At 44.9% G+C, this 24,999-nt stretch overlaps 1 protein-coding gene across 5 annotated transcripts in view; it reads left to right on the top strand.

Moving 5' to 3' along the window:
- Window positions 1–24,999, top strand: part of PIP4K2A (phosphatidylinositol-5-phosphate 4-kinase type 2 alpha) — a 236,183-nt gene that overhangs the window by 140,275 nt on the left and 70,909 nt on the right. For all 5 annotated transcript variants that reach the window (XM_050942297.1, XM_050942294.1, XM_050942296.1 and 2 more), the window contains one exon: window positions 8,850–9,002. In XM_050942297.1, coding sequence (XP_050798254.1) covers window positions 8,850–9,002 — 153 coding nt within the window. The remainder of the gene's footprint in view (window positions 1–8,849; window positions 9,003–24,999) is intronic.

Consider the following 24,999-nt stretch of genomic DNA (forward strand, 5'->3'; position numbering starts at 1 on the left):
TTTGTTGAGCCTGTCCTGTAGTAGGTGGCTTCTGGGTGTACTGGGTGGTCCTGTAGTAGGTGTACTCTTCTGGCTCTTTCAGTCAGTTTTTTTACTTCAGCAGGTGGGTATTGTAGTTTTAAGAATGCTTGATAGAACGCCACTAGCCATCACCTACAGCCCCCAACTAAAACCTTTCCAGCGCATCATCAAAGATCTACAACCTATCCTTAAAGATGATCCCTCACTCTCTCAGATCCTGGGAGACAGGCCAGTCCTCGCTTATAAACAGCCTCCCAACCTGAAACAAATACTCACCAGCAGCCGCACACCATACAACATAAACACTAACCCAGGAACCTATCGTTGCAACAAAGCCCGAAGCCAGCTCTGTCCACATATCGATTCAAGTGACACCATCATAGAACCTAATCACATAGCCACGCCATCAGGGGTTTGTTCACCTGCACATCTGCCAACGTGATATGCCATCATGTGCCAGCAATGCCCCTCTGCCATGTACATTGGCCAAACCGGACAGTCTCTTCGCAAAAGAATAAATGGACACAAATCTGACATCAGGAATCATAACATTCAAAAACCAATGGGAGAACACGTCAACCTCTCTACCCACTCAGTGACAGACTTGAAGGTGGCAGGTTTGCAACAAAAAAACTTCAAGAACAGACTCCAAAGAGAGACTGCTGAACTTGAATTAATATGCAAATTAGACACAATTAACTCTGGCCTTAACAGAGACTGGGAATGGCTGGGTTATTACACTAATTGAATCTATTTCCCTATGTTAAGTTCTCCTCACACCTTCTGTGGGTCATCTTAATTATCACTTCAAAAGTTTTTTTTCCCCTGCTGACGATAGCTCATCTCAATTGATTAGACTCTTCCTGTTGGTATGCATACTTCCATCTTTTCATGTTCTCTGTATGTATAAATATCTCCTGTCTGTGTGTTCCATTCTGTGCATCTGAAGAAGTGAGCTGTAGCTCACGAAAGCTCATGCTGAAATAAATGTGTTAGTCTCTAAGGTGCCACAAGTACTCTTGTTCTTTTTGCGGATACAGACTAACACGGCTGGTACTCTAAAATCCATTTATAAAAATCCCATGTGTAGGAGGAGTTATGCCAGTTAGGGGTGGGCTAGTGCCTATATGTGCATGACTCTGGCAATGATAGCAGCTAGCTCTAGAACAGCTGAAGAGCCCTATGCTGCTTTCTTTAAGGAGGTCAAATCCAGTTATTTTTATGTATATTGATGCATATTCAGTTTATCTTATTGTCCTGTTTGCTCACTTTGACTCAGTGTTGCCACGAAAGTCTAGCTACAACACTGTTGTTTTACCACTTTCCATCACAGAAAGCAGTGTGATACATTTTATCTCACAAAAAGAGATCTATGAATTAGAACTGTTTTTAAGCTGACTGCTAAAGAGCAACACCATTCAGGGAATGCGACAGTGTTTTTCAGTCTGCCTGTTAATCGCTGTAACTTATACACCTTTTTGGGTCTATCTACATTAAAATAAGATGATGCTTTTAAAAATATTTTTAATATTTTTTTTAAAAATGTTTATCCTAGTCTAGGCTTATCTCCTGAGGTTCATATTTCACCTTAAAGAGGAAAAGTCCAAAAAATTGTGCACACACTGTGACATATGCTGTGCACTGACTGCCACATTATTTTACTGTTATTTTCATGTCTGGATCTTCTCTTACCAGCTGTCAGTTCATCAGTTACTATACCAGACCCAGCTACTGTCAGGATTCCCTTGTCCATTCTGTACAATTCCTTAACGAAAATTGGCAAGGACCTGTGTGAAACTGACACGAAACACAAAAATGCCAATTGCTCCATTCAGACTATTCTTTACTTCCCAACAGTCTCTTCTTTCTGCATCCACAATACACATGCTGCATATCTTTAGTATAAATTGGAAATGCAGAGGCACAAAAGTTTTTGGTTGATGGTGTCTGTTATTAAACCAAGAATCAGGCATATGCTAACTGCCTCTAGGTGGGAAGATTTCTTATTTTTAAAACTTGTTTAATTTTTAGCAAAATAGCTGTTGTGTTTCCACTCTGAGGCTCCCTAAAAGTTTTCTAGTCCAGTATATTTCATTGATGTTTGTGTGCCCTATCTATCATTTACAAATGTTGGCACTTATGGACCAGTTTTCCTCCCTTTATTTAAAGATGATTGCTCTGATGTTCAGGCAATAGGGCTACATGTTCTAATGAAGGTTAGTTTTGAAAATTTGTAACTGGATGATAAATGTAACTAGTATAGTTGGGAAATGAGAAACTTCATATGCTGTGTGGAAGTTTTCCCTCAGCAAATCCTTTGTTTCTGCTTGACAGGAGCAGTGACATTAAGTTGTCTGCAAACATCCGCCAGTAGAAAACGCAGTACTACCTTGGAACTACCAGAAAGTGGTAGCCTTTTCCAAGCAAATATTGTAATCTGCACAATACAAAGATAGAACTTTCCATAAACTGAAAAACAAATTAATGTGCTTGAATGATCTCCTAATGCAAATACAAAGAAAAATCACAATAAACAACTTGCTAGTAGTAGTAGAACTAAATAATACCCTTTACTAAATTACTTGCAGCCCTTCTCAGGCTTAAGGGGAATTGTATTCTTCAGTGCCTGCCATTATTTCAAACTACATTTGTGATCAAAACGTGTCTTACCTAGAGCATGACTACACTACAAACTTAGGCAACCTGTGTTAGGCTGACTTACAGCCACTTCAGTAATTACTGCAATGATTCACGTCCACATTGCCCTCCTTCTGTTGGTGGTGCACATCCTCATTAGGAACGCTTTCACCAACTTAAGAGGGCTGATGGGGAGATGAGACCTTAGACTCTCAGTTCCATGTGACTCCCAGCTAGGAGCCTGGCTCCGCCCGTTTTCCTCGCTCCCTGTACCTCGCTGGGAGCACAGCTGCCCCCTGGGCTCCTGGCTCCCTGCTGGGATCAGGGCTGCCCACCAGCTCTGAGCTCCCTGCTCCCCAATAAGAGCAGGGCAGCCACCCAGGCTCTTGCCTCCCCACTGGGAGCATGCCAGCCACCCGGACTTTTGCCTCTCCAGTCCCTGCTGGGAGTGAGCCAGCTGCTCCCATTCTCAGCAGGGGGCGTGAGCCTCAGTGCCACTGGGCTCCCAGCGGGGAGCCAGGCAGGCATAGTCTGGCTGAAAGTTGGCAGCCTGGGCGGCATCCCTGCTGAGAGTGGGGAGCCAGGATCCCGGGCAGCAGCCCAGTTGGGACTAGGGAGCCAGGACCCTGGGGTCGTCGAGCGGGGAGCCTGGGCAGCAGCCCAGCTGGGAGTGGGGAGCTGGGACCCAGGGGCATTAAGCGGGGAGCCTGAACAGCAGCCCAGCTGGGAGTGGGCAGTTGGGACCCTGGGGGTGTCAAGTGGGGAGCCTGAACAGCAGCCCAGCTGGGAGTGGGCAGTCAGGACACTGAGGGTAGTTGAGCGGGGAGCCTGGGCAGCAGCCTGGCTGGGAGCAGGGAGCCAGGGACAGTGGGCAGTAACCCAGCTGGGAGCAGGGAGGACTTTCTTGTCAGTTTCATGGCTCTGCATGGACATGGACATGGACACTGCGTCATCCTAACCACACCAACATAAGCCCTACGCCTCTCATAGAAGTGGAGTAATGTCAGTGTAGTAGGGCACTTACATCAGCGGGAGCAAGGCTGTAAAGTGTACACTGACGTACTTGGGTCTACGTAAGCTGCCTTACGTCGACCTAACATGTGTAGACCAGGGCTTAGTAACTACAGGATGTGGCTCCCAAAGGGTGGCTATTGCTCCTCACAACTAGCTGTAGCATAGTGTATCCCATATCTTGAGAGATAATTAATTCCTGGATCTCATCCCCTTCCCTTCACAATTGTGTGGACCATATCCTCTCCTATTTACAATCACATGGCATACCAGTGGCAACTACAGCAGTTTCTTACATAGCAGTTAATACCAAGAAAGTGTTTAATGTATTTTTAGCTGTCTTAATGCATTTCAGCAGCTGGAAATAGGGAGACCCAGCACCATTTGTCCCAGGCAACTTTCTATAGGCCTACAGACCACCAGTGGTCCTTGAGGCCCAGTTTGAAAACCAGTAAGCAGTAGTTAAATCTCAACTGAGTTTTTAAAAAACTCCCAGACAAAACATCCTTTCACTTTGTCTGTTTTGGGTTGGAGGGTTTTTTTCATTCATGTCAGACTTTCCAATTCATTAGAATGTGAGTTTTGACTGGGGATCAGAGGATGGTTTTCACGCTTATTGGCTATGAGCCCTTGCAGAATCCTGTTGAATTGTGTAAAGGAATTAGAATAGTAGCTGGAGTAAAATGGGGGGGGAACTATTCATATTCTGTACATTGAGAAATTTGGCATATATAATTTTTTCCACAGTCCAGTGAAGACCTTTTACTTTAAAGGCCCTTCCATCTTCCTCTGGCTTCTCGCTTTATTTAGTGTTCATTTAACCCTGATTAATTGTGATGTCGTCTTGTGAAGACATGGGTTTTAAAAAACAAGAAAGGGGAAGAAAATATGTGAAGATATAATTGTGTAATGCCTTTGTGGCTGGAAAAAAAATAAGGGAAATGAGCAAAATCTGCAGTTCACATTTACAGAGCCAACTGTTTCCTGAAAAGCAAGGCCTCAGTCTCACAAAGGGACCTACATGGTGCACACAGTCTTTCAGCATCAATCCAGTGGCAGGATCAGAGTCTAAGTGAGAAAATGTTTATGGAAATTGTAAGTGTCCTTATTTATTTTCAGCAAACGAAGGCCAGCTAAATCTGTGAGTTTCACACAGGATTTCCCTCTCAAGCACTTTGACTGGGGAAAAGAGGCCATCTTAGAAGCTATCTTCGTGGGCTGAAATTAATCAGCAACAAAAAACCTACTGGTACTTTAATTAGGCTTGAAAATCCCTGTTCAAAATGATATTTTGTGAAAGGTTTTGGCATAAACATGGACCACAAACCTCTTTTATTACTGATTTCCCCCCCACCCCCCATTTTTTTCACCTTGGTACACATAATTTTTTTTTTTTTTTAATACAAAAGCACCTACAAAAACAATACAGTTTCAGGAACACTGGCAAAAAATTTCAGTGATGAGCCTTCTGCGTTTTGTATGTGGGGACAAATTCTGATACCCTTACTCAAATGTTGTAGTAGTATCTTTCTTTGCAAGTAGACCCTTCTTCCTTTAATGTGACACTGCTGTAATAAGTGCCCCTCAGTATAGGAAAGTAATCTGAATCTGGCCCTTAATCTCCAAATATTGTGATGGAAAATGATGCTATAGATTACTTAGTAGGAATTGCAGAAGTAAGTCTTCATACATCCACCCTTCCTCTTCCCCGTTTCAGTAGTGGTGGTGTGGACCACACCTCTTTGCAGTTCTTCATAGAAAATATGAATGTGCAACAACTCATGTCCTGCTCCTCAGTTAATTGTTTTCAAGATTTATGCCACATGGCTCACAAGTCCAAGGTTAAGGTTCTTCAGGAGTAATATATTCAGAGAACTGCAGATACTGACAAATAACCTAGTTTTATTTGTATAGTTACCAGAGAAAAAGACACCTTTTTCTTCTGGGAACAGTTGTAATTAATTGCCCAGTAACTCCTGTTGTTGCTAACTGAATTATATCCTAATAATTGAGGATGAGTTCATGTGACTACTGTACATGCAACAATAACCGGTCATTTACTTTTCTAAGAAATAATTTATTATATTAAATATTTAATGTTTGACATTTTTAAGTCCTAACATTTTTCTGGAGGTGGTAATGAAGCTGACTGCTGTTGAACTTCTATTATATAATATTTTAAAAGCTACATTTTAACCCATTACAGAAGAGCTATGGAAACAAAACTGATACACTGCAGCGTTTGGGGGAGGAGTGGAGGTGTATTAAGAATTTCTAAGCTCATCAACTTAGTCGAAAATTAATCTTTTAATTATAAAATGAATGGAATGCTGAGCATCAAATGTAGCATTAAGGTGGTTGGTCCAGTGTCTCACAAATGTAGACCACAATTGTAAACAAAAAATAACACCCCAATAGCAGAATGGAGGACATTCCTTTGGTCATCTTTCCAGTGTGGAGCAAGGAACAAGGAGGGAAGTGCAGAGAGTGGAACATCTGAAAGTGGATGAGCTGCAGCAATACATAAACTTGCAGGCTTCCATTCTACTTAAAACAGTGACTCAGAACATGATGTGCAAAGCCTATCCTGCCTGTTCTGAGGAATCTCCACTTGGGAAAGTGGTCTTCGAGATCCTTCCCCCTGCAGAGAGGGAATTGAGCCGTCAGTGGCTGCCCCAAAGGTCTCTTTGGATCACAGAAGAGGAAAGGGACATTCAGTGCCCTAGCATATCAGCATCCTATATCTGTATGAAGAAGACAGTGGAAGGGATCACCATGCAGTTGTTTCATCACAATTGTCAGGATAACCCAGCTAACCATGTCTGCTGGGTTCTGGGGGCGGTTTTTTTGGTTTGTTTGTTTTTAAATAGGCAAAATTTTTCATTTTTCTCCCACACTCCATGTTATAAGTACTTTCATTCCAGTTGATTTATATTTGGTATCTCACTGTCCTTTCTGGACCAAATAAAGAAACCTTGTGGAAAACCTCTTTTCATTTAGTATTTAGGCCCTGATTCAGGAAAGCCTCCTCAGTTCAGGGTCGAATGTAAGTGTGTTAAAGGCCCATTGAAGTCAATGGGATTTATGCACCTTCTTAAAGTTAAGCATGTGCTCAAGTGCTGTCCTGAATCAGCACCATCATCATTCCCATGCCTCATTACAAATTACATAACCTGGGGCTAACAAATGGCATCTTCACTGAGCACTTCTAACTTGGGAGCCAAATACTGCCTCTGGAGTCATGCAGAATGTGCATGGCTCCAAAGTCCAAGGGACTTGTATGCGTTTCTCCTATGAGCAGATTTGGATCCATGCACGCTGATGTATAAATCACAGTTTCACTAAAATGTACAGTACATATTCCTCAGTGTTTCAGTATGATTGGAAAATTTGTTCCTTTTTGGTGGTTTCTGCAGTAAATTAGAACAAGAAACACCTTTCATTTACATTGCCATTACTGTGTACAGCCTCAACAATAGGTCTGACATAAACAGCCATTATATTTCTACCAGAGGTTGTATTTTGCTGTGTTGAGCCATTGATGTGTTTTCTGGCACACAGTGTATTGTATATTTAATGTAGAAAGAAGCAGAGATAATTGCCCCACTAAAGGGACCTCCATGCCAAATAGAAGATGATTCTTTTAAAATAAACCTTTGTGGTTTTGGCCCCTTGTTCGTGTGGAATGAACGTGATTATAATAACTTTCTGAAAATATTCTCATTCTTGCAGTGTGATCCTACATCTATCTCTGACTCTTTCAACAATGTGCTATATTGAAAGATTAAAGTACATTGTACTGTGTTGCTACTGTAATTATTCTGCCTGTTTTAAGAGTACTACGACAAGATATTTGCTGGGACTATCACCACTTAAGGATTTGCAGTTGAAAGTTGCATAAGTATACTGTATACAAAGGTTTAATATAATTTTCTGTGCAAATAGCTTTTTTCCAGAGAACCAATCTATTGTAAGAATTCATCATATATTTAAAGGGAATGGGGGTGGTTTCTGCTTGTAGCAGCATTTGCTTGAGCAGAATGGCATTCTGTTCAAAGAGGTAGGGGTTGGATTTCTTTCCATTGTAGCTAATAGTAAGCTAAGTGGGGACTGGACTGCAGGCTTTATGAACCCAAAAGTGGTACAGTCTCTGAATACATTCCAAGAACTCATACCTAACTTGATTTAGTCTTTTTGGAGTAAAGTCTAATTTTGTGGAGATTTAAATAGGGTTTAGGAGTGGTATTCTATGTCCTTGTTACATGTTGTAATTTCATTATCACTTGTTATTATTTATTTTATTTATGTAAGTTTTAAAAATTGTTAGGTACTGTGCCTGGTATAGTCTAACCACTATAAACATTTATATCTAAAGTTATTTTCAGCCAATGGTACACTGTATTTGTTGAATTTTTACTGTATCATTTTCATTTTGCCAGTCGTAAAGATAAAAGCAATGCTGACCTGACTACTCATTGGTTTTCCCTAAAATGCAAGAGAATTCTTTACCCTATTGTAGCTTGAGGTCACGCAAGCATCAGTCTAATAACACCTGCTAATCCTGTCGCACTTTGTATCTTTGAAGCATTATACAAAATTAACTAATCCTCTGAACTCCCCTTTGAGGAAGGAAGGGGAGGTACCCTCATTTCACAGAAGAGGAAACAAGAGACTGCATGTAACTTGCCCAAGGCCACACACTGAATCAGTGGTAGAGTTGGGATTAGAACCAAGGAATTCTAACTCTTATCTCATGCTTTGTGTGCTAGATTACACTGTCTCAGGCATTAATTAATATTAATATGACAGTGTTCCAACTGATTCATTTTGTACGTGCACTTATTGTGGTGTACTATTGTATTTCAACTGTTTTATTCCCTATTTAATTTTCTTCCAAAAGCTAATTGTTTTTAAAATAAAGAGTACGAGATCAATGTAAATTTACTTCAGAAATATCATTTAAACATTGGTGGACACTGATGTTTTTCTCTTTGCAAAATATTTTGTGAAGTAAATGACCATTCAGCCAAGCTAGCAGCCAATTGGCATTTTGGTAGAATTGAGCAAGGTGCAAATGGTAGGTAAGAGAATAGAAAACAAATTTGAATGTACTGCATGCATTTCAACTATACTGTGTATTTTTGTCTGACATGTTTTCCCTTTTTTAATTAATGTGGCAGAATTCCTTGACAAGAAGTGCTCCGCTTGCTAATGATTCTCAAGCACGAAGTGGTGCCCGTTTTCACACATCATATGACAAAAGATATATCATCAAAACTATAACAAGTGAAGATGTAGCAGAAATGCACAACATTCTGAAGAAATACCATCAGGTAGTGTTTTAGTTACTATCAGGAAATGGGAAGTATTACATTTAATTTGGAAAAATGTAACTGAAATTCTCTGATTAAGGAAAAGTTTTAAATGTGTGCTGTTTTGGCTGTAGTGATGCTGCATTATTAATGTATTGTCAGTTAATTTAGATTATTTTTCTTTGGTATGTCAAAAGATCTTGGTAAGTAATTGTGAAAATAGAATCAGTCCAGATCATTTAGTTCATCTCCCTTTTGTGTGTCATGCTTACGGTCTCATTGAGTAAATGCTGCTTATATATTTTAGTAATACTGATTACAAGTGATGAATGTTGCATTTATATATAAAATGAAAATAAAGTGTATGTGTGTTTTGTGCATATGGAGAATACATGGTGCTGGGTAAAAAGGCTTTATCTGTATGTATTTGAGGTAACCATGCTACTCGTGTGGCAAAGCCATGAGGGAATAATATAAGTCATCTCAGATGAGTGCTGATAAAAACCGTTATACCATGCCAAGATGTATTCTGTATATGCAACATACTTAGCAGGGAAAATACTTAACAAATCTTTCAGAGAGTTTAAAGAAAATTGATACTATTTTTCATGTCCCCACACCTGTTAAATCAAACTCTCTACTGCAGGGGTCGGCAACCTTTCGGAAGCGGTGTGCCGAATCTTCATTTATTCACTCTAATTTAAGGTTTCGTTTGCCAGTCATACATTTTAACGTTTTTAGGTCTCTTTCTATAAGTCTATAATATATAACTAAAGTATTGTTGTATGTAAAGTAAATAAGGTTTTTAAAATGTTTAAGAAGCTTCCTTTAAAACTAAATTAAAATGCAGAGCCCCCCGGACCGGTGTCCAGAACCCAGGCACTGTGAGTGCCACTGAAAATCAGCTCGCATGCTGTAGGTTGCCTACCCCTGCTCTACTGCATAAGTCTTTGTGGGTGTGGGCAGGAGGGATGGGGATTATAACTACATCTTAAAAATCTCTAAAAGTTTCCTAAAAAGCATATTCTTTCTCCTTCCTTCCAGCATTTCTTCACCCTCACTAAGTCTTGGTGGTTTGGAGTGGTGTGAAGGGATTGGAGTGGTAGGCATGGGATCTGGCTTTCTGTGCGGACAGTGTAGGGGATTAGGCTTAAACTTGAGTCTGAGCCTTGGTTTACTGTGCAGTGTAGACATACCCTAAGTGGCTTCAGCCTGTTTGCTGAATGCTATGTTGCCAGCTCTTGTGATGTTATCATGCATCTTGTGATATTGGTGTTTTTTCTTAAAGCCCCAGCTCCATGAGTAATTCTCAGTACATGAGTATCTCAACTTCCTTTTAAAAAGATAAAAAGCAAGCAACCATCTAGCAGCCCATATAGTTCAGGAAAACTGCTTATAAATTTTAACTCTAAAGGCTCAAAACCCAGAAGGCAAATAAAAATCTCATGATTTTTAAGACAGCTTCATTATTATTGAGGAGTCCTGATTTTTGAATACTTGGGATTGACTGTCCCATCAAACCTTCTTGTGAGGAGCTTTTTGGAGTCAGCTTCCAGCTTACACTGCCTGGTGCTCCAGTGCATGAACTCCCATTAGAGTTCAGAGTGTCTTCAGGGCCTAAAAAGCTGCATATGCTTAAGAGCCAGAGATTTAATATCCTCGCAGTTATACATTTTCCTTGGGCTCTGCAGCAGCATACTAAGACCATCTTTGGATCACACGCCTGCAGTAACTGGGCTTTCTTTGCCCAAGACAGACAGCTAACGCTAGTCAGAAAAATTCTGACAAAACATTTTTTCATCAGAATTTGTCAATTTGTCAAAATTCAAACACTTCAAGGAGTTTGTTTCAGTTTTGCCAAAGGTTCAACGGAAACCTGCCTGATTTTCTGCCACTAAGAGGGCTGCTGGGGAACCCTGGCTTCCTGGATACACAGCAGCCAAGGGCATAGAAGTCCTGAGAGCCCTGACTCGTAGCTCCCAGACATCCTGTTGCCCCAGGGTTTCTAGGGTCTACCGTTACAAGGCAGACTGCCAGGCAGACTGCCCCAAAGCTGGGGCTCCTTTTCCTTTCAGAGAGAATTCAGAAATTTTTGGTTTCTGTTCTGAATCAGAACGAATCCACATTTCAAAATCTTCTGCAAAACAGAATTACCTTTCTCTGTCCAGCTCTACAGAAAATCCAAAAAGAGTCCGAAAAAGGACATTGCGTAATAATTATATTACTTTTACTTCAGATTTCTGTGTTTGAAAGATAAATCCCCAATGAGCAGAGCTACTGCTTAGGCAGCTGTGAGGCAGTTGGAGGAGGGCAGGGGAAAGCAGCTTTGTTGAAGCAGCTCAGAGGCTGGGGTGCTGAAAGAAAGGATGGGGATTTTTGCTCTGTTCACACCACTGTTCAATGCTTCAAACTTCAATCAGGAGATTGCCCTTGTGGTTTTTTGGACTCTTCCTATGACCAGGGCTGCCCAGAGAATTCAGGGGGCCTGGGTTCTTCCCGCCGCCAAATTGCTGCTGAAGACCCAGCACTTTGGCGGTGGGTTCCGGGGCGGAAGGATCCCCCGCCGCTAAAGACCCGGAGCAAAAGAAGCTCCGGGGGCCCGGGCCCCATGAGTGTTTTCCGGGGCCCTTGAAGCAAGTGAAGGACCTCACTCCAGGGCCCCCCAAAAACTCTTGTGGGGGCCCTTGTGGGGCCTAGGCCCTGGGGCATATTGCCCCACTTGTCCCCCCCTTCTGGGCAGCTCTGCCTATGACTGCCTTAGCATTTCAACTTTTGACCTGTGAGTAATGTTACCTCCCCAGGTCAGGCATCTCCAGCCTTAATTTCCCCTGTTTTCCTCTTGCTCATGGTGTTTTGCTTTCAGTGATGTGGTTCATTCTCCTGTCACTCCCAAAAAACAATGGCTTGGAAATGTAAATATGCTTTTGTAACCCTTGTCTGCTTGGTGTGGTGCTGTGTCACCCTCTAGTGGCACCTAGACCATCTAGAGATTAATGAGTCAACTACAACCTTAGCTAAGAGCCCTATGGCTTTTAGCTCTTGCAGTAGAGGCTCATACACTAAGCTTCAGAAGTCCCAGGTTCGATCCTGACGACTGGGGTCTGTCAGTTATACACTATGAGAATAGGCATGTGTTACGAACTGGAAATTCCTGAAACTGGAGTAGAAGAGCCTTTTATAGTATCAGTGAAGTGGGACAGAGTGAGCAGAGTATTACATAGGAAAGGAAAGAGAGACCAGGGAGCAGGAATAGAAAGAGGAAGGATGAGGCAGCAGAGGAGATACAGAATAAGAGGCACGGACAGAAGAAGGCAAACAATGATGCTGAGCAACAGGATAAAGGTGTTGTGATCTCCCTTTCTTCATTCATAACCTTCTTAAAACTTCTGCAAAGTATATCAGTGACAATCAAATATAGGTCACTTACAAAAAAAAGGAAAACCTTTTGTGACTTCACAGTTGACCCTGCAAACACTGGTTTATGGGCCTTCTTTTCAAACATTTATAGATGTGCATAATTGTATGCACAAATGCAGGAGTACTGTGTGTGTGCACTTCTGGATCTGACACACAATGCAGACCTAGAAAGTTACTGGATGTTAGGCCTGATATGTATTTCAACTCACTTGCTATATTGATTGATGCTGCAAGAAGACAGCTTTTTCCTTTGTTTCTTTAATACCAAGCATGTTGATGGTGCTTATTAAGTAATAGCAGTGATAGTGTGTGAAATTACGATAACCTCATTAATCCTGAAGCTCAAAATAAAAGCTGTGAGCAACTGCGGTGGTATGCAGGTAACTTTGTGTCAGGGAGGGAGCAAATGAAGAAAATGCAAAGCTTTGTCTTTTTTTTTTTTTCCAACTTCTAGGAATGGGGGTGGAGAGGAATGCTTAAACTCCTTTCTCAGTAGGAAGAAAAGAGAACAGTTTCTGCTTTGCAGCATCTGAGGAAAACCGGAAAAGAGTGATGCTGCTTCCTTCCAGCAGCCAAATGGGTGTGGAGGAGAGGCTGAAGGAAAGAATGAAGCTCCCCCTCACTCTTAACAGCTGGGGCAGGGAAAGTGGAGGAAAGAGAACAAGGCTTTTGCTCAGTCCCACCAACCTTTGGTATGTGGGAGAGGAGGCTTCAGATTGATCACATCTGTAAGCCAAGGCCATATGAGAATTTGAGTCCTTTAATAGATTCCAAGGTCAGCATTCTGAGAAATACTAAGTACCCCATTTCCAAGCATTTGGAAGTGCTGCTCACTTGGGTACCCTGATCAAACACCACTCAAGGACCCTCATTGCTGCTTTTAGCTAGTAGATTTATTCCTCTGACTAGCAAATATCTGATTTTCAGCCTCTGCCTCTTACTTATTACTCATCATCATCATCCTACTGGTCTTCACTTGAAATCAAACTGTAAGTTTATGTAACATCTAAAAAATCTGTTCTTCCTGATATTCTGTTTCTTAGAGAAACATAAACTTACAAAAAAATAGAATGCAGGAGAAGTCAGACCAAATGAACAGTTTTACATGTTGTTTCAGTCAAAATGTTCATACTTGTGAAAATCTTCCTTCAACCACAGCACAAGCAAACTAGGAAGGCTGTCACATGTTTCAAGATCTGATATCACAAACCACTCAAACATTACTTTCATGATGTCATCACAGTCTGTTGGTTTGTGTATTACTTCATAGTTACCTGGCTATAATATCCTTGTTTGTTTCTCTCCTTCAGTATAAATACAATAGAAGGTTAATGTATTTTTATTTTGCTGGAGATATACACTGTCATTTTAGTAAAAGATGATACTGTAAAAGCTAGAGTTTGACAAATTAGCAGTTAAAATTATTCTCTAATTGTAACTTGTGATTTTTTTTAGTTGATAAAGCATCCAATCTTAGTATCATAGCTTTGATCTCAAAGGCATTTGATCTATAAATCAGTGCAGCAAATTGAAAGTGTTACCCAATTTATTTGTCCAGGCAATTAATGATAATACTTATTATCTGTGAAGGTAATGATACAAATTTTGAGATGGTTGAACTAGTTAAAATTCAGATTACCTTTCAGAATAAAAAATCACTCCTTTCAAGAGTTTGACTGAAGGATGTGTGTCTAACATGAATGAAAAATCCTTGATGGTGTTTAGTTAATGCTTGTATGGCATTTTTAAAATGTCAGGCTCTAAGTTAATATCTACAGTAATAGTAATTAATAAGATGTCTGCACCAGGGATACATAAGTGGACTTTATACCAATTAAAGAGAACCAAATATCATAAGAATGGGAAGCATGTACTATACATACTTGAGAATGATTGTAGCCTGGTTGTTCAGGTACTCACTTATAGGTGGGAGGTGCAAAGTTCAAGTCTCTACTCCAATGAATTAGTTATTATTAATGTGTTATATCATTAATATTGTTGATTCTTCAGTAACTTGATTCACATGTTTGGAAAAGTGGGACTGGCATGATCTTTGGATATAGCATTAAGAATTAGATGTAAAAATACTTTCTGCTTCTAAAATGCTTTTTACTGGAGAATTTCAATGCACTTAACAAATGTTATCTAAACACTGAGAGCCAGAGGAACAGAGCAGTTTCAGTGTGTGATATTTTTCCTTAGGTGTTTTTGACAACCTGCTGTTAAAAGAACGAAGTTATTATGATAATACTGAAAAAAAAGTTAAATCCAAATAATTAAAATAAATCTTGTTGCAATGGCATTTGTATTGGAGTTGTTATATCAGTGCACATATACTATATAAAACTGCCGCTGAAAAAAACAGAATCAGAAAGTCGTTAGAAGTACTGTGTCTGGTGTTGATCTGCTTTTTAGTAATTTGTCAATGGGAAAATCAACATTCATATAGTGTGTCATGACCACTAATCCCTAACCAGTCAGTCTTCTACACAATGCAAGTTGGTGGATATTTCCAATATGTAGAAGGTAAAAGTAGGTTTTCACTTCTACCAGATTAATATCCTTTTATATTTAAATTTTCCAGGGCTCACAGCTGTCTCTCTGGATAGTGTATTTCTATTACAGTATTGAGTAGCATTTTTCAAATCCAGTCATGTTACTTTTCCCCATTTACAAACTTATTACTGCTATTTTACATAATACTCTCCATAAAGTAGCAGGAAATAGATGAAAAGATCAAATTTAATTAGGTTATAATATTAGAAACTAGTTATATACAAGTATCCACAATTAAAAGGTTACATTGAACTAATCTTGAAAGAATTACATGAAAAATTACTATAAAAACCAGAGGGGTCACTATAAAAAAACAGAGGGGTGATTGAAGCTTTAATCTGACTTACTGAAGCCTCTAGTCAACTCATCAGATGAGCCTGGGACTTTGCTTTCATTCCTATTTAAAAAACAAACAAAAAAAAACACAGTAGCCCAGTGGTGAGAGCACTGACCTGGGACATTGGAGAGTTAATGTCCTTGCTCCAAGAAATATTTGTTTATACAAAGTGTTTATACAACAGGAGAGACTGAGAGAGACTCACCTCAGAATACCCAGTAGCCTGGCCCCAAAAATTCCCAGCCTGCTCCTCACTGGTTATCTTTTGTGGAAGGCCTGATCCAGTAGAAACCCATCCAATTTTAAGAATCCTGCCAGGATGTAGGTGCATGCTAGAGCTCCAAAAAGCTCAGCAGCATAAGGACTTTAAGGCAGTTTTGCATATACCCACTAGTAGAAATTTAGGAGCCGTGGGGGATTTAGGCACCTGCAGGGTTAGGTGGCAGCTGAATAGGGAGTTTTGAAACTCTCAATGGTGTCTAAGGCCACGTCCAGACTAGGTATTAAAATCGATTTTAGATACGCAACTTCAGCTACGGGAATAACGTAGCTGAAGTCGAATTTCTAAAATCGAGGTACTCACCCGTCTGGACGGCGCGGCATCGATGTCCGCGGCTCTCCGTGTCGATTCCAGAACTCCGTTCGGGTTGATGGAGTTCTGGAATCGATGTAAGCGCGCTCGGGGATCGATACATCGCGTCCAGACTAGACGCGATATATCGATCCCCGAGCAATCGATTTTAACCCGCCGATGCCGCGGGTTAGTCTGGACGTGCGCTATGTGTTGGCCTTTGCCACCTAAAGTGGCAGTTAGTAAGTGCATGCTGCCAACATTTAAAATTCTGTCTTGTATCAGGAGAATGGAGAATAAGAGCATTATGCAAATATACTAGGAAGCTTTTAATGCATCAGGGTCGGGGTGGAAAGTTAGTGTGCAGCATGCTGGAGTTCTGTAGATGTACAGTCCATCTTGCTGCACAGTAACTGTTTGTCTAGACAAGCCCTTAGTCTGAATTTAAAAAAAATGTAAAGGAAAACATTTATATTGACATTAGGTTTTAACTTTAAATTTAAGAGTCATTTTAACAATAAGGTTTTTATTTTTCAGTGAGGATAAACTATTTTAGAGGGTACATTTAGCAAGACGTGTATGTCAAATTTTCTAGCTTGTCATAATTTTAAATGTTTGAGAAGCTTCTGAAAATTCCACCTCCTAATTATAGTAGCATATTTGCAATATTGTGCTACAAAAGAAAAAGGTTCCTTAATATAGTACATTGTGTAAATGCAATCTCCTCTTTTAAACCTCCTTGGCATAGGATTTTTGAAAACTAAGACGTACTTGTGGAAAATGTAGCGAGCTGATGATTTTCAGTAGAAGTCACTCTTTCATGACTAAGCACATTAAAGCTGAAGTCTTGTGATGGCTACAGTTCATCCATTTTCAAAAGAGGCAGTGTGGTTCCAGCATGGTCATTTATCACTACAGTATAATTCTACAAAAATACAATTTGATCTGTTAATATTAAAAATGGAAAAAATACCAAGTGAATAGGGAAAAGACAAAATGTGTGTTTACTTATGGTGCAGCAAAATCTCCAGCATTTAAAAAAACATGAGATGCTACAGAAGCCATGAGGTGTTAAGCCTCATCTATTCTAGAAAAGTTGAACCATATTTATTTTTAAATTGATTTAGTTTGTCTAGTTAGAGTGTTGCACCAGTTTAACTAGATAATTTTTTTAATCATTTTAGTTAAAACTGTGTAATTTTTCTAGTATGGAAAAGACCTTAGAGCTTGCAGGAAAATGCAAACCCCCAATCAAAATGTGCATAACAATTCTGTGGAAAAATGAGATTGGAATATGTAAGTGTTCAGAGTGGGAGGGGGCAATGTAAAGTCCCAGCTGAGATTCAGAGGGAAACAATACCCTGATGAAAAGTGAAGAATTTGAGCAGCAGTGACAACTGTAAAACTCTTGTGATTCTTTAGCTATTGTCATACGGTTCTCAAGATCAAACTCGCCCACTTTTTTTAACCTTTTCTCATAGGGCAGGTTTTCTAAACCTTGTATCATTTTTGTTGCTCTCCTTTGTGGAGTCTGGAGTTTCTCCAGTTTGTCCACATCTTAAAGTGTGGTGCCCAAAACTGGACCCAGTACTGCAGCTGAGGTGTCACCTGTGCGCCAAGGGCCCAGGACAACTAGTTCCTGTGTCTTGCAGACAATGCGTTTGTTAATACACCCTAGAATGATATTAGTCTTTTTTGCAACATTAACTCATACTTGATTTGTGATCCACTAATTCCCATATCCTTTCCAGCAGTACTACCGTCTAGCCAGTTATTCCCCATTTTGTACTTGTGCATTTAATATTTTTTCTTCTTCTAGTGCTTGCTAATGTCAATTCCATTCTAGGTGTATGTGCGCCCACGTGCACAGTTGTCAGAGATTTTTGCCTTAGCAGTATCTATAAGGTCACCTGTGGCACCCCCTTGAGTGTCGTGCTTATGCACTGGTGTATTAGGCATTCTGAGCCTATGCTTGCTCAGTTTCTTTTTACTGCCCATGGTGGTTTGTCAGAGCACCTCATCTAGCATTGCAAGAACGTTAGTGGTTCTTTATAGCCCATCGTGTATATTTTTTGTATATACTTTGTAGGTACTTAGTTAGCTATTAAGTTAAGTCAGTGGTCCCCAATGTGCCCGTGGGCGCCATGGCACCCACCAGGGCATCTGTGTGTGCCTGCATATTGGCTGGCAGACAAGCATCCGTCGAAATGCCGCCGAAAAGTGACGCCATCAAGAGGTGTCGCCACCGAAGTGCAGCTGAAAAGCAGTGTCACCAAGAGGCGTCACCACCGAAATGCCGCTGATTTTCGGCAGCATTTCGGCGGCAACTCCTCTTGATGTTGCCGCTTCTCGGCGGCATTTTGGCAAATGCTTGTCCGCCAGCCACGGTCCTTAGTGGCTCGTCGTCCGGCGCCCGCCACCCGGAAAAGGTTGGGGACCACTGAGTTAAGTGTTAGGTTAGTTTAGTAGTTCAGAGTCCCATCTGGCACTTCGCCCTGGAGCAGAGCATGCCTCGCTCTCTCAGCTTCACTCCAGGCTCGTCATGCAACAGGCCAATGCCTATACGTGACCCCAGTGAGAGCTGTTTGAAGTTCATGGAGGAGTCCCATAGAAAGGACAAGTGCAGAAACTGCAAAAATGTTCGTACTAGAACCCAGAAGGAGCAGGAATATCTGCTTGATGGTCCTCGTGGAGGCTATGCTTCATCCTGCATTGAAGCCCTCCAGCTTGGACCCCACGCTCCGCCCAGCACCATTCCCCCTCATCGGTACCTAAGAAGCATCAAAAGAAGAGGAGCCCTCCAGCACCAGAGGGGAAAGGGGCTTTAGGCAAAGGACGTATGTCAGGCTATGTGTCTCAATGGTTATTCACGGAGGTATCGCTGTGTCTGGACCCTCCGCCCAACCAGGGATCCACCTCCGACTCCTGGGAGTGGCAGGGGACCCTGGCTTCTCCTAGAGCCCTCATTGCCCAAAGCAACCCTGGCAGCTAAGGAACAAGCAGACTGAATGGCACCTCAGTCACCATGGCAGGCACCAGACTCAGGTAAGGGCAAGCTGGTCATGGGTCTGCCTGTGGCGCCCCCTTGAGTGTTGTTCCCCCAACGACTTCAAGGAGCACCAGGCCTTCCTTAAAGCCATGGTGGCCCTCATCTCCTGCATGCAAATCCACTCTCTCACCACTGCTCACACGTGCCTGTGATTTTCGGGCTGTATGGCAGCGTGCACTTACATGGTCCAACATGCACAGCTCAGTCTCAGGCCCCTGCAGGCATGGCTGGCCTCGGTCTATGTCCCCAATAGACACAGCATGGACCAGGCGGTCAGGGTCCCAAACCAAGTACTGTTGTCACTCACCTGGTGGCAGAATCCTGCATTGGTGTTAGAGAGAGTTCCCTTCACAGCTCTGTCCCTATTAGTGACCCTGGTCTCCGATACCTCGGACCTGGGGTGGGGAGACCTCAGCACACAAAGCCATTGCTAGAGTCATGATCACTCTCTACATATCAACGTCAGGGAGCTCAGAGCAGTTCATCGGGCCTGCCGAGCCTTCCTCCCTCACATAGAAAGCAGGGTGGTCCAGGTCCTGACGGACAATACAGCAGCTGTGTTCTATGTCAACAAGCAAGGCGGAGCCAGATTGTCTTCCTTTTGCCAAGAAGCCCTCAGGCTCTGGGACTTCCGTATACAACACTATATCCCTTTCCTAGCTGCACACCTCCCTGGGGCCAGGAACACTCTTCGGCAGATCCCCTCAGCAGGACCTTCTTGTCTCGCCGCGACTGATCCCTCCATCCGCAAGTGGTCAGCATCATCTTCCAGATACGGGGGACGCCCCAGGTGGACCTGTTTGTGTCCAGGCAGAACAGGAAATGCCCCATTTTCTGCTCAATTTGGAGGATCAACAGAGGCTCCCTGTCAGACACTCTTCTACTGTCATGATTGGGGGCTCTGTTGTACACCTTCCCCCCAGTTTCGTTAATTCACAGAGTCCTCATGAAGATCAAGCAGGACAGAGACTGCTTGGCCACATCAGCACTGGTTTGGCATGCTTCTGGACCTCTCAGTGACTGCTCCGTTACAGCTACCTCTCCAGCCAGACCTGCTGTCCCAAAACCACAGCAGTCTTCTGCATCTGAACCTGGCAGCACTGTGCCTGACAGCTTGGCTGCTGCATGATTCAATGCAGAGGAGCAGGAGTGTGCAGCCGGTGTCCAACAGGTACTGTTGGACAGTAGAAAGTCCTCCACTAGAGTGACCTACCCGGCCAAATGGAAGCGGTTTGCTTGTTGGACCTCTGATAAAAGCATTTGGCCTGAATGAGCCTTGCTGCAGTTTAATCCTGGACTACTTTCTGCATCTCAAGCTCCAAGGACTGTCCCTTTTATCTATCAAGGTCCACTTGGCTGCTGTCTCAGCCTTCCATCTGCCACTCGAGGGTAGGTCAGTTTTCACCCAAGACGTGCCTGCCAGGTTCCTCAAGGGCCTCAACGCCTCTGCCCGCACGTCAGGGACCCCATCCCTCCGTGGGACCTGAATCTTGTTTTGTCATGGCTCATGGGGGTTCCCACCTTCAAGACTCTGGCTTCCTGCTCTCTCCTTCTCCTTTCCTGGAAGGTCATGTTCTTGATTGCAATAACATCTGCTCTTTGGGTCTCAGAGATTAGGGCATTTACCTTGGAATTACCCTATATGGTCTTTTACAAAGACGAGGTCCAGCTGCAGCCTCACCCGGCTTTCTTGCCCAGGGTGGTCTCACCATTTCATATAGGGCCAGGACATTTACTTACCTGTCTTTTTTCCAAAGCCATAAGTCCGAGGAGGAGGAGCATAGGTGGTTCTTCGAGTGATTGCTCATATCCATTCCAGTTAGGTGTGTGCGCAGCGCGTGCACGTTCGTTGGAGAAACTTTTACCCTAGCAACACTCGGCGGGTTGGCTGGGCGCCCCCTGGAGTGGCGCCGCTATGGCGCTGGATATATACCCCAGCCGATCCGATCACCCTTCAGTTCCTTCTTACCGCCCGTGTCGGTCGTTGGAACAGTGGAGTGCGGCTTAGCTGACCTCCACCTTCCCTACCTACTCATAGTCTCTTCTAGTTGTTATATTCATAGTGTAGTTATTGTATATATGTAGTTCGTTAGATTTAGTTATAGTTCATAGTTATAGTTGTTAGTAAGTGTTTGCGGGGTTCGGGGGGTAGCCCTTTCCCCGCGCCCGGTGCCGGAGCTCATACCTGGCTCACCGGGTTTCAAGCAGTGCTCGGCCTGTCATAGGCCGATGCCAACAAGAGATCCCCACGACTCCTGTTTGAAGTGCCTAGGGGAATCGCACTTATCGGCTAAGTGCCCAGTTTGCAAGGCTTTTAAGCCGAGGACTAAAAAGGAGCGGGACATCAGGTTAAAGCATCTCCTCATGGAAGCGGCCCTGACGCCGTTGCCCTCGGCTCGAGCATGAGCCAGTCGTTGAGCAGAGGCACCCCTACGGCACCAGGTGTCGCCGGTACGCCTAAGGACTCCTGGCACCGGCCACCGCCGGCACCGAAATCGACTCCACGCCGCTCCCTCTCCCTGAGGTCGAGGACGGCGAAAGATCAGATGGCAACACCCGTGTCGCAGCCAGAGACTGCACCTAGGTCTGACCGCCCAGCACCAATACCTGCCACGGCGCAGCCAAAACCGGCACCGTCCGGCACCTGACAGCTCCCCGGCACCTGCCACAGTAGAGCTCACTTTGCCGTCTACCCCGGAGATATTTTCTGCGGCAAGAGACTTGATCACCATCATTGAGGCGGCACCACCCCTACCCCCGGCACCCGATGCGGGTATTACAGTCCATGGGCAAGCCGACCCTGACCAGACCGCCATCTGTCAACGTAGTGGACCGACACAGCTCAAGATCACAATCCCGCAGGTGCTCTGGGTCGAGACGTCGCTCCCACTCTCGACGTCGCTCTCAGTCCCGGCACCATCCCTCGCCACGGCACCAGTCGGACTCTCGGCACAGGTCGGACTCTTGCTCCCCAACCTGCTACTCACGGTACCGCTCCAGTTCCCGGCACCGACCCAGGCACCGTACCTCCTGGAGCAGGTCAAGGCATAGAGACTCGAGATTGCGGTCGACCTCCCGGCACCGGTCCGCTCGCAGGTCCCGGTCTCGTTCTCGGTACCGCTCTGTGTACCGGCACCGGTCCCCACGGTTGAGGGGTGCGAGATCCGTCGGGACTTCGGCTCCAGGCTTTTCTGCTCCGCCATGGCCGTCCAGACACACGTCCGTATCCTCCCAGGCGGACAGCTATTATGACCGGGACCGGGATACGGAGTTACCTATTGGAGTTTTCCAGGACTCTCGGTCGCAGGACATAGGACCTCAACAGTGGTCCTTCTGGACACCCTGGGCGTACCACCAAACCCAGGGTGCTCCCCTAGTCCAGACCCACTCTGCTGCCTCAGAACGTCAGGCACCAGAGGCCACTATTTCCTGCCCCCCCGTGGCTGAGTCAGAGGAGCACGCGACACATCCTCCAGACTCCCTGGGGCAGCTGGAGCAGGAACCGTCCCAGGAGCAAGAGGCCATCCAGGACCCTCTCATTCCCAGGGTATCCTCCTCCTCCTCACCGGATGAGGCTGTGGCAGGGACCTCATCATCAGGGCCCCCGCCGGTAGACCTCAGGGCCCATCAGGACCTCCTTCGCAGGGTGGCTCTCAATATCAACCTCCCAGTGGAGGAAGTCCCGGAAGTCGAAGACCCCGTAGTGAGCATCCTCACCACCGATGCTCCCACCTGGGTCGCACTGCCATTTATTAAAACTATCCAGGCTACTGCCAACACCCTCTGGCAGTCTCCAGCCTCCATTCCACTGACGGCAAAGGGAGTTGAGAGAAAGTACATGGTACCCCCTCGGGGGTATGAGTACTTGTACGTTCATCCTCCTCCCTCCTCCTTAGTTGTCCAGTCGGTCAACGAAAGGGAACGACATGGCCAGCAGGCGCCTGCCCCAAAGTCCAAGGAGGCCAGGCGGATGGATCAGCGGGGGCCCTACAGCTCCGAGTGGCCAACCAACAGGCTCTACTGAGCCGTTACAATTATAACATACGGGCAGAAGTGGGTAGGTTTACCGAGCTGCTACCCCCGGACTCACGCCAGGAATTTAACGCGTTCCAGGAGGAAGGAAAGAAAGTGGCCAGGACCTCTCTCCAGGCCTCCCTAGACGCGGCTGACTCAGCGGCCAGAACTTTGGCCTCGGGCATCACCATGAGGCGTGTCTCCTGGCTCCAGGTCTCTACCCTGCCTCCTGAGCTGCAGTACACCATCCAGGACCTACCTTTTGATCGCAAGGGTTTGTTCTCGGAGAAGACTGATCCCAGGTTGCAGAGCCTGAAGGATAATAGGGTCATCATGCGCTCGTTGGGAATGCATACCCCCGTAACCCAGCGTAGACCCTTCAGACCCCAAACACACCGCCCGTACTTTACGCCTCGGCAGAGGCAGGACCTCAGTAGAAGGCGAGGGTGGGGTGGCCGCAGACACCAGTCCGGTCTCCAGGGGGGCAAAAACCACGGGCCCTCCAAGGCACCTAAGTCCAACTTTTGAAGGTGTGCCCGGGGACGGCGTACCAGTCTCAAGACAGGATCCTTTCCCTCCCTTCTCCAATCGTCTCTCCTACTTCCTCCTGGTGTGGTCCCAATTGACTTCGGATCTTTGGGTTCTACACATGGTGAAGCAGGGATACCACCTCCAATTTGCTTCATCCCCGCCCCCCATCCCAGTCCCTCTTCAGGGACCCCTCTCATGAGCAAGTCCTCTTAAAAGAGGTACAGTCTCTCCTCACCGCGGGAGCCATAGAGGAGGTACCTTTAGACGAGAGGGGGAAGGGGTTTTACTCCAGCTATTTTCTGATTGCCAAGTCCAAGGGAGGCCTCAGACCTATCCTAGACCTGCGAGGACTCAACAAATGGATGCTCAAGTTGAAGTTCCGCATGGTCTCCCTGGGAACGATTATCCCATCCCTGGATCCTGGTATGCCGCCCTCGACATGAAGGATGCGTACTTCCACATTGCCATCTTTCCACCACACAGGAAGTACCTTCGCTTTATGGCCAACCACCAGCACTTCTAATTCACAGTCTTCCCCTTCGGCCTCTCCATGGCCCCGAAGGTGTTCACGAAGTGCATGGCCGTTGTCGCCGCCCACCTCCGCCGGCAACAGATACATGTGTTCCCGTATCTGGACGACTGGCTCATCAAGGGAACCTCTCAAACTCAGATCCGGCAGTATGTCGGCATAATCATGGACCTATTCTCCCGGTTAGGCCTACTCCTCAACACCAAGAAATCCACCCTGGCCCCCACACAAAGGCTGGACTTCATACGGGCAATGCTGGATGCCACTCAAGCCAGGGTCTACTTGCCCCAGCCCCGCTTCCAAGCGATCGTATCGATCATATGAGGTTTACAGGCCTCCCCAATCACCTCAGCTCGCACCTGCCTCGGCCTCCTGGGGCATATGGCCGCATGTGCTTATGTGACCAAGTATGCCAGACTCCGCATGCGACCCTTTCAAACGTGGCTCCATTCGGTCTTCCGCCCGGGCAGGGACCCTATAGACATCCTGGTAACAGTTCTCCCCAGTCCCCTTCGCTCCCTCGATTGGTGGCTAACTCCATCCCTGGTATGCGCAGGGATGCCGTTCCATCCACAGCCGCCGTCGATGACCTTAACGACGGATGCGTCATCCCTCGGTTGGGGGGCCCATCTAGGGCACCTGCGTACCCAGGGCCTTTGGTCATCCCAGGAGCTGACACTCCACATAAACGTCCGGGAGTTGAGAGCAGTCCGCCTTGCGTGCCAGGCATTCCAGCAACATCTTCATGGCCGTTGTGTTTCGGTATTCACGGACAACACAGCGGCCATGTACTACATCAACAAACAGGGGGGGACCTGCTCGTCTCCCCTATGTCAAGAGGCCATTCGACTCTGGGACTTCTGTATAGCCCACTCGATAGACCTAGTGGCGTCCTTTCTCCCGGGGGTTTGGAACGCTCTGGCGGATCGGCTCAGCCGGTCCTTCCTATGTCACGAATGGTCAATAAGACCAGACCTCATCCATTCGATCTTCCGGAGGTGGAGATTTCCCCTC

Source organism: Gopherus flavomarginatus, chromosome 2 (genome assembly GCF_025201925.1).
Source record: "Gopherus flavomarginatus isolate rGopFla2 chromosome 2, rGopFla2.mat.asm, whole genome shotgun sequence".
NCBI classification, from domain to species: Eukaryota; Metazoa; Chordata; order Testudines; family Testudinidae; genus Gopherus; species Gopherus flavomarginatus.